General features: G+C 35.1%; 1 protein-coding gene across 10 annotated transcripts; it reads left to right on the top strand.

The window, feature by feature from the left end:
- Positions 1-1,069: 1,069 nt before the first annotated feature.
- Positions 1,070-11,823, top strand: LOC115985462 (pentatricopeptide repeat-containing protein At3g26540-like). 10 transcript variants are annotated; one of them, XM_031108400.1, is made up of 9 exons: positions 1,070-1,299; positions 3,028-3,336; positions 3,788-3,970; positions 4,865-7,541; positions 7,618-7,700; positions 9,039-9,210; positions 9,332-9,442; positions 10,474-10,551; positions 10,631-11,343. In XM_031108400.1, exon 4 carries the CDS (start codon positions 4,997-4,999, stop codon positions 7,124-7,126), a length of 2,130 nt encoding a protein of 709 aa, XP_030964260.1. In that variant the 5' UTR covers positions 1,070-1,299; positions 3,028-3,336; positions 3,788-3,970; positions 4,865-4,996; the 3' UTR covers positions 7,127-7,541; positions 7,618-7,700; positions 9,039-9,210; positions 9,332-9,442; positions 10,474-10,551; positions 10,631-11,343. The 10 variants fall into 10 exon arrangements, with proteins under 10 accessions (XP_030964260.1, XP_030964262.1, XP_030964256.1 ...); XM_031108402.1 differs by lacking the exons at positions 10,474-10,551; positions 10,631-11,343 and adding an exon at positions 11,396-11,823; XM_031108396.1 differs by lacking the exon at positions 10,474-10,551 and having other exon boundaries at positions 3,064-3,336.
- Positions 11,824-12,436: the final 613 nt, after the last annotated feature.

Here is a 12,436-nt window from a genome sequence, read left to right as displayed (position 1 = left end):
TAAGGAGAATCGTTCTTATATATTGTTCTTAAATTTGATCACAAGTTTGGTTCTCGGTTACTACAGTGTTTTTCCCTTAATTTTCTCATCCCTCATCTCATAGTCTCCTCCTTCTTTTATACTGTCTCCCCTTTCCATTTCCACCTTCCACGTGTATGCCAGACGGTTTGTGTTGATACTTGTCCCATTAGTACTTCTCATAAGTCCTCATATGATAGATGTAAAGCTGAAATTCACTGTTCAGGCATTACCCCACATTAATGCGACTAGAGAGTTAGCTGTAGTGCATATAATGTGGAGGCAGCAACTTTCCCCTAAGATATTTTCAGGATTTCTCCCTGTCTAATGTCACTACAACACTTATCCACATCAATGGAACTTCCTAGAACATTACTCGGGACAATGGACAACTTCTTCGGACCTCAGCATTGGTTAGCCGAGGATGTGCTTATCCTCGTCCCACCCCTTGAGCCATTATGACCAAGACTAATCTCTTTACTCATCAATACAGTCTCTTCTAGCAAAGATAACCCTTCCTCGGACACCCCCTCATCCTCAGATTGGGCCACAAGCCCAAAACAAAAATAGATAATGAACTCCCAAGCCCAATATCCCTACAGGGTTTAACTCTTGGTTATACAAAACATGCTTTAAACCTCTTTCAATTCACACTCATTTTTCAATATGAGATTAACTCATTATTTTTTCTTTTGAGAATACTAGGCTTTTTTTTTAGTAGTCCTATTTTGTAGAAAAAAAAAACTTTATTTTTTTATTTTATAATTTATAAGTGGATAAAGCAATTTAAAAATTAACAGAAAAATGATTTTATTTTCTAAGTCATGTTTTAGTAGGAGTTAAAAGTTGTATTTTTATCGGATTTTTATTTATAAAAAAAAATTACAAAAAGAAAAAATTAACAGGAAAATGACTTTATTTTCTAAGTCATGTTTTAATAGAAGTTAAAAGTTATATTTTTATCGGATTTTTATTTATAAAAAAAAAAATTACAAAAAGAAAATAACACATCAGACTCTAACAAAAAATATAAAAAAAACACATTAGACCATCTACGCACGCTTGACGCTGTGTCTCACGGCTCCACACTCTGCCTCTCTAGCTTCTTCTCTTCCAATCCAACCACAAGAACCAGACAGCTGCTAAACAAAACCATACCCACAAGAGAGAAGAAACAGTATTACAAATTTTCAATCCAACTCGGCGGCACACCCACCACCTCAAATCAGCGGCGCTTCTTCTCTTCCAATCCAACTCGGCGGCGCCACCCACAATCTTCAGGTTCTCTCTCTACATAGGATTAACGCTGATATGGGTTTATATTATTTCTCTAAACTTTGTGTGCTATTGTTGTTTTGTTTGAGATTAGATTTGATATAAGAACTCCACTTTCACCGTCAATTATAGATTTATAGTTTTAGTTAATTAGACACTTTTGATAAAGAAAACTAATTTCACCAATTTCTGATAATGTCTGAAGGGCACCCCTCATATCTCTGCAAATATTTAGCCCGAATAACTTTGTACAACTTTGTGCGGTAATACAATTCAAAGTGATACTCATAGTTCACAAAAAAGAAAAAGAAAAAAAGTTTCTTCTGTGCCCCAAAGCATTCAATAAACAGAATTTAAAAATAAAGTCAGAGGAAGTTTCTTTGGATGGCTTAGGCATGGCAATGAAGAATTAGAATTTCCACAAATATAAGAGTCATTTGGTAGTGCTTCTTTGGCACTTAAAGCAATGTAAAGGGTTAAAAGGAGTGTGAACCGATGATTTGAGAAAAAAGATGGCTCAGGTCACTATAGAATGGACAAATTTATTCAAGTTTACCACACCATGTACTTAAAATGTGCGACTGTGAAGTTGATTTAATGAGGAGGTTTTGCATGCATTGAATTCCAACACAAGTCATAGAAGTTGGATCAGGAAGCTATTTGTGTCATACAGATGTTATGAAATGCAATGTAGTTTACAATGATATTTGAGTTAGATAGTAAACTCAAATTCAATGAATGTCATTGTTAACGTAAAAAAGATTTACCTTGCAAAGCTCTAAATAGAAGATTTTCAACTGTTCTGCATGAGTCCTCATAAACCACTTCATTGGCCAGGGACTTCCCCATAGCATCACTAGCTTGTAATCCTGTCATTTCAGCAATTTTTACATTCCATCCATTGATGAGATCGGCTGAATCAACCCCAAAAATTGGAACTGTTACTGTTTAAATCAATCTGACTATTTCACATGCCACTGAACTGAGTTCATCTATCCCCTGCCTCTCAGTATCATTCTGCAGAATGAACTTCAATGCCTTAGGTTCGCTGTCCTCCATATCCTGAAATGAGTCTCTCATAATAAGCTGCAAAGAATGAGTTGCATTAATTTCTGAAACCTCCCAAGGCAAGCAAATGGGCAAAATAGCTAACAACCCAAAGCGGGGACACCAACGCTAAAGGAGTTCTGCCTTGGGCCTGCATTAGGAGACACTTTCCTTGGGTTTTGCTTACCCTTTTCCCTTCACTCTCTATTTCTCTCTCTCTCTCTCTCTCTCTCTCTCATGATTTGAGGTGATAAGTTCGCATGCCACTACCCAAATAAACAGATTCCCTCATGCCTTAAACCATTGCACTTCTTATTCTTCTTTACTCACCAGATCCTAGGACTTTTTCTCTCCCAATTTTAACTAATAGACTGAGAGGAGGTCAAAAGCTAAAGCTAAAGCTATGGCTAGATATCTCTATACTATACTTCTTTGGCTTTCTATTGTGGTGCCTGCTTTGCTTGCTTTACCTCTAATTATAACATTGTCCCTCCATCCCATGTGTGTTGTTGCAGTGAAAATTTGCTTAGTGTGTAAATATATGAGTTCTATTGAAACAATAAATTTTGGTTTAGCTGAGAGATAAAATGAAAAGAATCTGATTTTATAATCATAAATTTACAAGTTCTGGGATATTTTGTATGTTAGATAAAATTTCAAATAATTAACAAAGTTATTATAAAGCAGCTGATGTAATTGTGGGTGGGTAAAATTGGGCTGTAGAGGTGACGGTGATTTCTCCCGCCTTTCTTGATGGATTTACAAGAAGTGTACCAATCAAGAAAAAGAGAAATTATAAGAATGACGTTGGAAGGGAAATTGCTGAAAAATTGGCAAAGGAAGCAAAGAAGAATGAGCTGATATTGAGTTCTTCAGGCACTATCAAGAGCCTTGGGTGACTACTGCCTGAAGGAATTTGGGGTTATTTCTGTGCCAGATGTGACATAAAGGAACATAACTAGTAGAGATAAATTGGTCATATTGGCAACATATGGGGTATGTATTTTCTTGATGATGTTTCCAACTCTCTCTTTTCCTCTCTTTTGGCTAGGACCTTCCAACTTTCTCTTAAGCACACAATGGCTTGCTTTTTTCCCCCTCTTATTCACAACTCATTATAATTTCCATTCTTATTGTGAGAAGGTATTTTAGAATGACAAAATATTCAGTTGTCAGATACAGAGCTCTTGAGAAGTAAGCAAGTTCTTGAATGAAATCACTATCCCATAAGACAATATCATCTAGTGTAAAGAAATTGTGGAATGAATATAAATAACAAGAACATTTTCTGTGATGATTTTTAAAATTTTATTGCATAGTATAAGGTAAACATGTTTTGAGAAGTCTATCATAATGGTGATGGCATAAGTTTGAGCATATTTATCTAGCCTTATGAATAACAGAGTTACTTTACGCTGTATGTGATGCTCATTTCTTTTCTTTTCAGCTACGGGAAGTTATTTCCAACCAAGGAGCTGTACAGATTGTTTCTTTAGCATCTGTTAATGAAAAGTTAGCTTAAAGGCTGGTGGACAGCATCTCAGCTATTTTTGCCTCTTCTTTCACACTTCAACCTCTCAACCAATCAACCCTATTCAAGTCTCAAAACAGGTTGCATGAGAAAAGCTAGGTGATTGCCTATTGCCATTGCTTTCCTTATTTTGTTATGTGGGGTTTTTTTCCTCATTTTGTTTGATTTTGAGACTTAGTCCTCTAATAATGTAACTTCATTTGTTTATTAGATTTTCATATTTCTGTAGGCTATGTGCATACTTGTTTGTTTTCTTTTATAGAGTTCTATCATCTTCTATTGGCCTTTTCTGTCAGATTTTCCCTATTATTAGCTATATTTTTTGGTGGTTATGGTCACTTGCACAAATTTTTTTTTTCTTTTCATACTTGCATTTGGGTTTCATTTAGTTGTTGAGAAAAGTTAAAGATAGCATTCGTTATGATAAGCACCTTATCCATGGTCAAACATTAGACATTCTTTCATCCCTCAATGATTTAGTAGCTCATAAAAATTATTTTAGTGTTATTTTACATGTGTTTGAGTTTTTGTCTAGTTTTTCTGTATTGTGAAACAGTGTGAGCAACAAAAACATTTGACTAATATCTCTGTCTTGTTCTCAATTCCTTTGTTTTCTTAATAATTTTGTGGGTTATTGATGTTTCATCTTTATATTGTATAAGGAAAAAGAATTAGAGAAAAGAATCGATGCTTTGGATTTTAATTAGTTTATTACTACTTACATGGCCAATTTTTTCTCTTGAACATGGAAAGGTGGCTTAGGTTAAGGAGTTTCTAGATAATTTGTGCAAGATGCACCCACAAAGAGATGAAAATCAAAATTTTGGTTTTTGTGTGAAAGGATTATCTAATGGTTAAAATGAAATTGTTGGCCACATCATGATTTTTGTTTCCCTAGATCCTTGTATATAAACATGAGCAGCATGCTTGTTTATGTCTTTTACTTGTACTTATATGTCCCTAAAGCTGTTGAAATTCTATTTGATTACACAGGTGGTGTAAACCCTTATCTGAGCAAACTCTTAAAGGGTACCTGTTAACCAGATCACGCAAACCCACTATATAATGATTTAGTATTTGAATTTTCAGCCAATTCTTCTTTCTTCTTCTTCTTTTAACTGTTACATGGGTGTGAGTGCCGCCTCTATACTCAACCACATTCTTTACAGCCGAACCCACAAGCCCCAAACTCAACCTACTAGCGCCAAAGCCTTAACCAACACCATCTTCACTCACCTCAAAGCGGGTCGTCTCCAAAAAGCTGTCTCCATTCTCTTTGCTGCTCCAGTACTTTTCCCTTATTCCCTTTATGCCAGTCTCTTCCAAATTTGTGCTTCTAATCATGCCATTGTTGAAGCTCGGAAGGTCGAGTCCCATCTGGTCACCTTCTCCCCTACACCACCAGTGTTTCTCCTGAACCGAGCGATTGAGACTTATGGTAAATGTGGATGTTTAGTTGATGCAAGGGAGCTGTTTGAGGAAATGCCTCAAAGAGATGGGGGGTCTTGGAATGTGATGATTACGTCGTATACACAAGGTGGGTATCCTGAGAAAGCCTTGTCATTGTTTTCGGACATGAATAGATCAGGAGTTTATGCGAGTGAGGTCACTTTTGCAAGTGTTCTTGGGTCTTGTGGTGCAACGTTGGCACTTTGTCTTTCGAGACAGGTTCATGGGCTTATTGTGAAATATGGGTTTGTTGGGAATGTAATTTTGGAGAGTTCACTTGTTGATGTATATGGCAAATGCCAGGTTATCAAAGATGGCCAAAGAATGTTTGATGAGATTAAAAATCCAACTGCTGTTTCTTGGAATGTGATTGTAAGGCGGTATCTTGAGATGGATGATGGAACAAAGGCGGTCTTTATGTTTTTTAAGATGTTCCAGACTGCTGTTAGGCCCTTCAACTTTACATTCTCTAATGCACTTATTGCTTGCTCAAGTATATCTGCACTAAAGGAGGGGAAGCAAATTCATGGAGTCGCAATTAAAATGGGTCTTGAAGATGATGAGGTTGTTTCAAGTCCTCTCATGGATATGTATATCAAGTGTGGGAAATTAGAGAATGCTCATAGGGTGTTTGAACAGCTAAGTTCAAAAGATTTAATTTCTTGGACTTCAATTGTATCAGGGTATGCTATTAGTGGGAAAACTAGGGAGGCAAGGGAGCTTTTTGATCAGATGCCTGAACGCAATGTGATATCTTGGAATGCAATGTTGGCAGGGTATACCCGTTCCCTCCAATGGGAAGAGGCTCTGGACTTGGTATTTTTTATGCGCAATGCAACTAAAGATATTGACTATGTCACAATTGGGTTAATATTAAATGTGTGTGCTGGGCTTTTAGATGTTGAAATGGGAAAACAGGTCCATGGTTTTATATACCGAAATGGTTTCCTTTCCAATCTCGTTGTTGGCAATGCCCTTCTTGACATGTATGGTAAATGTGGTAACTTAAGAAGTGTCAGAGTTTGGTTTTACCTAATAATAAGTCAATGGAGGGATAGTGTTTCTTGGAATGCTTTATTGACTAGCTATGCTCGTCACGGCCTTAGTGAACAAGCAATGACAATATTTTCAGAGATGCAATGGGAGACAAGACCAAGCAAGTTCACGTTTGGAACCCTTTTGGCTGCTTGTGCAAATACTTTTTCTCTTGAGCATGGCAAACAAATTCATGGATTTATGATTAGAAATGGTTATGAGATGGATGTTGTGATCAGAGGAGTTTTAGTAGACATGTACTCAAAATGTCGTTGTCTTGAGTATGCTCTCGTAGTTTTTTTAGAGTCAGCGTCACGGGATGTAATTCTTTGGAACTCCATAATTTTTGGATGTTCTCACAACCGAAAAGGTAGGGTGATACTTGAATTGTTTGGGTTGATGGAGGAGGAAGGTGTAAAAGCAGATCATGTCACATTTCAAGGTATTTTGCTTGCTTGTATATATGAAGGCCTAGTTGAGTTGGGAACACAGTATTTTTATTCAATGAGCAATAAGTACTATGTCATGCCTCGGTTGGAGCACTATGAGTGTATGATTGAACTCTATAGTCGGTATGGGCACATAAATGAGCTGGAGAAATTCATTAAGAGGATGCCTTTTGAACTCACTGTTCCAATGTTGACAAAAGTCTTTGATGCTTGTAGAAAATATGAATGCTTGAGGTTGGGAGAGTGGGCTACTAAACGACTTAATGAATTGAATCCTTCAATGGAACTAAAATTTCAAATCATGGACAGGGAGAGGAAGTAATCACTGTAAATGAAGATTGAAAGTCTCTTGGATTGGCCAAGTGTTTTTTATTCCCTTCTCAAATGGAAGCTAGTGGAGTGTGACAGTGATGGGGGGATGATAAGGATTTGGAAGACAACCTAGTGGATATGTGGAGAACTTTTAGGGTATCGGAGGTGGAAGGGACTGCTATACTATTGGTGGAGACAAAACCCAAAGCACTGAAAGAGAAGGGTCAATTTAGTCTGCTGGCTAAGCTTTTCACTGATAAGAGATTTATTGGGAAAACCATGAAAACAACTCTATGCAACCTGTGGAACCCTAAAAGAGGTGTAAAATGTAAAGAGTTAGTGACAACCTTTTACTCTCTGCTTTCAACGATAGATATGATTCGGTGAGATTCGTAAGAATGAGCCCTTGGTAGCAGACTTTGTAAGTAAGTTTTTTGTTCTATTCTTGTTCATTTAATTTGGTTGTGGAATATGTTAATAACATAGTCTGTTGTCTTTCAGCTTCTAAGTGAAGAGGTTTTTGATTTCTTGAGGGGGGAGATGACACAACAGAAGATCAAAGATCTTAAACAATCATTGAACTGGTAATTTCTGGATGGCCATATTAGGAAGTGGTACTCTAGGTTGTTGTTTCTCCAGGTTTCTATTTGTGCTGCATCTACCGCTTTATAAGTTGTGAGAAGGACCAATGTCTTTTGTACATGACAAGTTTTGCATATTTGGGATGTTCTTAGAATATTTTGCAAGTGAATTTTGTCAGAAATAAGTTGCTTATATATAAATCTGTTCTTGAATTCCCTATTGCTTTAGGTTGAGCTATCAAAGAACCATCAATATCTCATCAAAAGACAGAGTATCCATTTAACAGTGTGTTATATGATCAAAAAACCCATTACATGTGAAAATCACTTTAGTTGCCTTCTTGAAAGTATTGTGCAAATATCTAAATTGTTGGAAATTTATTTACACAATTGCACAAGACTTTGTTCATTGCCACAATTACCATCAACAACTGATTGGGTTGAAGCAGATGGTTTTATTTCATTGGAAACATTTTCACATGGATTAAAACCACATCTTTACTTATTCAATCGCTTCAAATTGGCTGGTCTAAGTGACATGGTGTTTAATGTGCTGAGAATGCTATTAACAGTTCATCAAGTCTCTCACATTCCATTTTTACTTATCAAAAAAACCGAAAACAATGCATCAGGTCTCTCTCTCTCTCTCTCTCTCTCTCTCTCTCTCTCTCTCTCTCTATATATATATATATATATGTCAATTCTAAACATCATGGTTTCTAGGTTTTAGGAAATCCACAAGTAATCTATAATATTTGGTCCCTATGGTTACGTTAATATTGTGATTCTTGGAAGTGAAATTCCGAAATGGTTTACCCATCAAAGTGTGGGGAATATAGTTAATGCAAAAGTTTTTTTTTTTTTTTTGATAAGTAACGTAAAATATTATTAAAAATAAAGCCAACCTGAGTACACTGGGGATGTACCATGGGGGCACAACTTAGGAACTAAAATTACAATGATCAAGTAAAACAAGGGAAAAACAAGAAAAATGAGACGAAGCCACACTCCATTCAAGAAGAGTTTGCAAGAAAAAAGACTTAATCTCTAGCGTAAAACGTTCACATCCCTCAAAACTTCTGGCATTCCTTTCATGCCAAATGCACCACATCAAGCAATGCGGTACAAGTCTCCAAAAGTCTATATTGCAATGTCACCCAAACTTACCCTGCCAAATTTTAGTTAAGTAGTTTTGAATTTTTTTGATAATAAGGTACAGGGAAATTTATTGCAAGTAAAATATTTATATATATATATATATGTATCACTTGCTTGTTTTATTTTAAATTTTTAAATTTTTTGGTTTTGTTGTTTACGAAATTCTTATTAACTTTCTATTAGTTTTGGTGGAAGGTTAATGCAAATCAACAATTGGCTTTGCTTTGTTGAGTATATTAGCCTCAGCTGCTCTATATTTGCACTCACTAGCAGTTTCTCATTCTTCCCTCTCTCACTCACGGTCAGCAGCTCCTGAAGTAGTTGTAAGCAGTGGCAAAACAACTTTCTGTTATAGGTGAGTGCTTCTCTTTTTTTTTTTTGGTTTCATACCTGAATGCATCATTGCTGTATATTTTCGTTTTCTTGGATTTCGTTTCATGGAATTATATTTCTGTGTTTGATGTAATGAGATGAAGAAATGTAGTTAGAATGCACTCACCAGTGGATTCTCATTCTTCCCTATCTCACTCACGGTCAGTGGCTCCTGATGTAGTTGCAAGCAGTGGCATAACAATCGTCCATGAAAGGTGAGTGCGCCTTTTCTTTTCTTTATTGGTCTCAAGCTTGAATGAATCATTGTTGTCCCTTTTTTGTTTTATTGGATTTCATTTGATAGATCATATTTCTTTGTTTGATGTAATGAGATGAAGACATATATGTTAGAGTACAATTGGCTATGTCTAAAATCGAGTAGATCATGCTTTTGTAGAATACTTTGATTTTGCAATACAACTAGCTGTTGTTATGGTTTTAAGATTTTCATAATGGACCTAAAGTATTCCTATTTATACCCTTAGTTGGACTCTTTCTAACATAAAATTTAACAAAATAAAAATGTAGTTAGTCAAGGGTTTTCCAATATAAGTGTGGCTGTCAAACTGAACCATGAAAATATTACTTCTGTTGTCTTTCCTTCTCAGTCTCAATTCTGAAAACTTCTATTTTACATATTCTAACAATATATGTAAGTGAGATTTGGAATTGATATGCTTAACTCATGCAAATATATTCTTGACAAATTACCTACAAGGTGCTCGTGAAGATATTCGATTTTAAATTATTTTTACTGAATTTTGGCTTATTCAATTGAGCTTTCTCTATTGAGTTCACTTAAAAAAAAAAAAAAAAAGAATATATACACACACACACATACACTCAGCTTGGGTGTGAATCTATTTAGAAAAAGGACCTATTTTCTTCTGCTTTTGGTTTTGCTATGAAACTTGTTATGTTTCTTCTGCTTTTATGCATTCAAGATCTTGAAGGAAGACAAGAATACCTATTTAGGTGTTTGATAGAAACAAGAGTCTCCATTCTCTAACATCCTTATGCAGGTTGTACTTTCCTAAATTGTGTTGTAATTCTCTATATTCAAATAATATATTTCTGCCTTAAATTTTTTTTTTTTTTTTTTTAAAATGCAGTCTCTTGGCATTTTTCTTTTTCATTTGCCAAGAGACTGCATTTTGTTTTGACGGTACAGAATGTAATGCTTTGTACTATGTTATAGTAGCTTCTGATTGCCACAAAATCTGATGCAATTAGATGGTACTTGCAGCTTTTACTAGACAGCTTTCGTATTGCTGGAGGCACTTTCTTTGTTATATGTCCCAAGATTGTTTGTTTAACATTCAGAGTAAGCTTGGTCTGGTTGAGATTGGAAGTAAATATAGGCATTTGGATTAATGAGAAAACAATGTAATATTCTTTTGCAGGTGCATGGAACTGTATAAGGTAGAAATGCCCCAAGGTTGAATGGTGAAGATCATCTGGTTTCTCAAAGCAATTCCAAAGCATGTCTTTATAGGCTGGCTAAGGGTTCACAACAGACTGTCCACAAAAGACCGAATGTTGTAGTGATGTGCTAATCTTGATACCTATTTTGTAATTCTTCTATCTCAATGAGGATGAGGTGAACCATAATGAGCTAGGTGCCGAATAAAATCCAAAGTTCCTTTGGCCTGAGATTATGCTCTATGATTAGAAATCTGTTGTGTCTAGATTGGCATTGGGGTCTACTGTGTGTCATATTTGGCTTCAGAGGAATGCTAGTATTCATCAAGGAAGACTACCTTTTGAAGAGGCTATGGTCAAAATGATCAGGTGGGAAGTGAAGATCAAAGTTGAATGTAACAGTTACTGCAATTCTATTCAAAACAGGAGAATATGCTGTCTTTGTGGGGTATTTCGTGTTCATCAGAATAGTAGCAGTTAATGGTCCTTTTCTCCTTGAATTAACAGATTTGCAAATTTAATTTTGTAACGTTTATGGTGCAATGTAGATTGTTTCTGTATTGGTGTTGTATTGTTTGGTTGTATTTTGAACTGATTGTACATCTGTTTTTTTTTAATGAATTGCTCTTTCATCCAAAACAGAAGATTGCTTCTTCTTTTTTTCATGGTTGTATCTGCTCTGCAGTCTTTGTTATTTCTGAATGGCACATTTATGGATGAGTTGTTGGTCATTGGTTTCAAACTAGGTGTACCCGGAAGGAGTTGGCATGATATGGTGAAGAAGGAAAAGATGGATCGGATTTTCAAAGAAAAATGCTACATTGCAATTTCTCTTTTGGTTGCAAGACCAGCAAATATGATGGCACCCTCAAGAATGCACAAAATCAACTAGAAAAACTTGATTTATGCATTTAAGATCTTGAATCAGGACAGGAATACCTATTTAGGTGTTTGATAGAAACAAGAGTCACTATTCTCTTTTTTGATACAAGATAAAAATTTTACTTTAGCCTAATCTAAGTGTATATGTGTATGTAGTTCTCTTTTAAAAACTTGAACCCTAGGCCTTGTCCCTCTCACCCCACATGAACTTTGTACTTGTAGAGCGATCATCACACCAATGTGCGCGGTGTTAAGAGTCTCCATTCTCTAACATCCTCAACCTCGAGGTCTTCAATTTATGTAGGTTGTACTTTCCTAAATTGTGTTGTAATTTCCTATATTCAAATAATATATTTTTGGCTTTTAATTAATAAAAAATGCAGTGTTTTGGCATTTTTCTTTTTCATTTGTCAAAAAAAAAAAAAAAAGCTTAGGATTTAGCTTTTCATCAAATGCTAAATTAATATTGTACAAAAACATTATTTGTTTATGTAGCATTAATATATAGAGCCTGACTAATGGATACTTGATGTGCAATCATGTTGAGCTAAAGTTGAGAAATCTATCATTTTCTTTTCAAATAAGGTTGAATTTATTCACTTATTTGATTAACTTATGCTTTTCTTATATAACACAACAACTAAATTTTTTTAGCCCTTTAGAAATCTATGCTAATAATTATTGACTAAATAATAGTTAAAATCATGTTATTTGAGTTAATTAAATAGAATGATCTTCATTAATGAACTCATAAAAATTAGATTTATATTAAAATTTTATAATTAAAAATTTTATATAATTATTACAATTAAAATGGACCATTTATAATAAACTTATACAAAAAAGTTCAATGAACTTCACAGAAAATACTCTTAGAAGAAGACAAATAGACAAAATCATGCTTA

The sequence above is a fragment of the Quercus lobata genome, chromosome 4 (assembly GCF_001633185.2).
Source record: "Quercus lobata isolate SW786 chromosome 4, ValleyOak3.0 Primary Assembly, whole genome shotgun sequence".
Taxonomy (NCBI): Eukaryota; Viridiplantae; Streptophyta; class Magnoliopsida; order Fagales; family Fagaceae; genus Quercus; species Quercus lobata.
The sequence above is the reverse complement of the archived record's forward strand: the minus strand, read 5'-3'. Positions and strand labels throughout refer to the sequence as shown.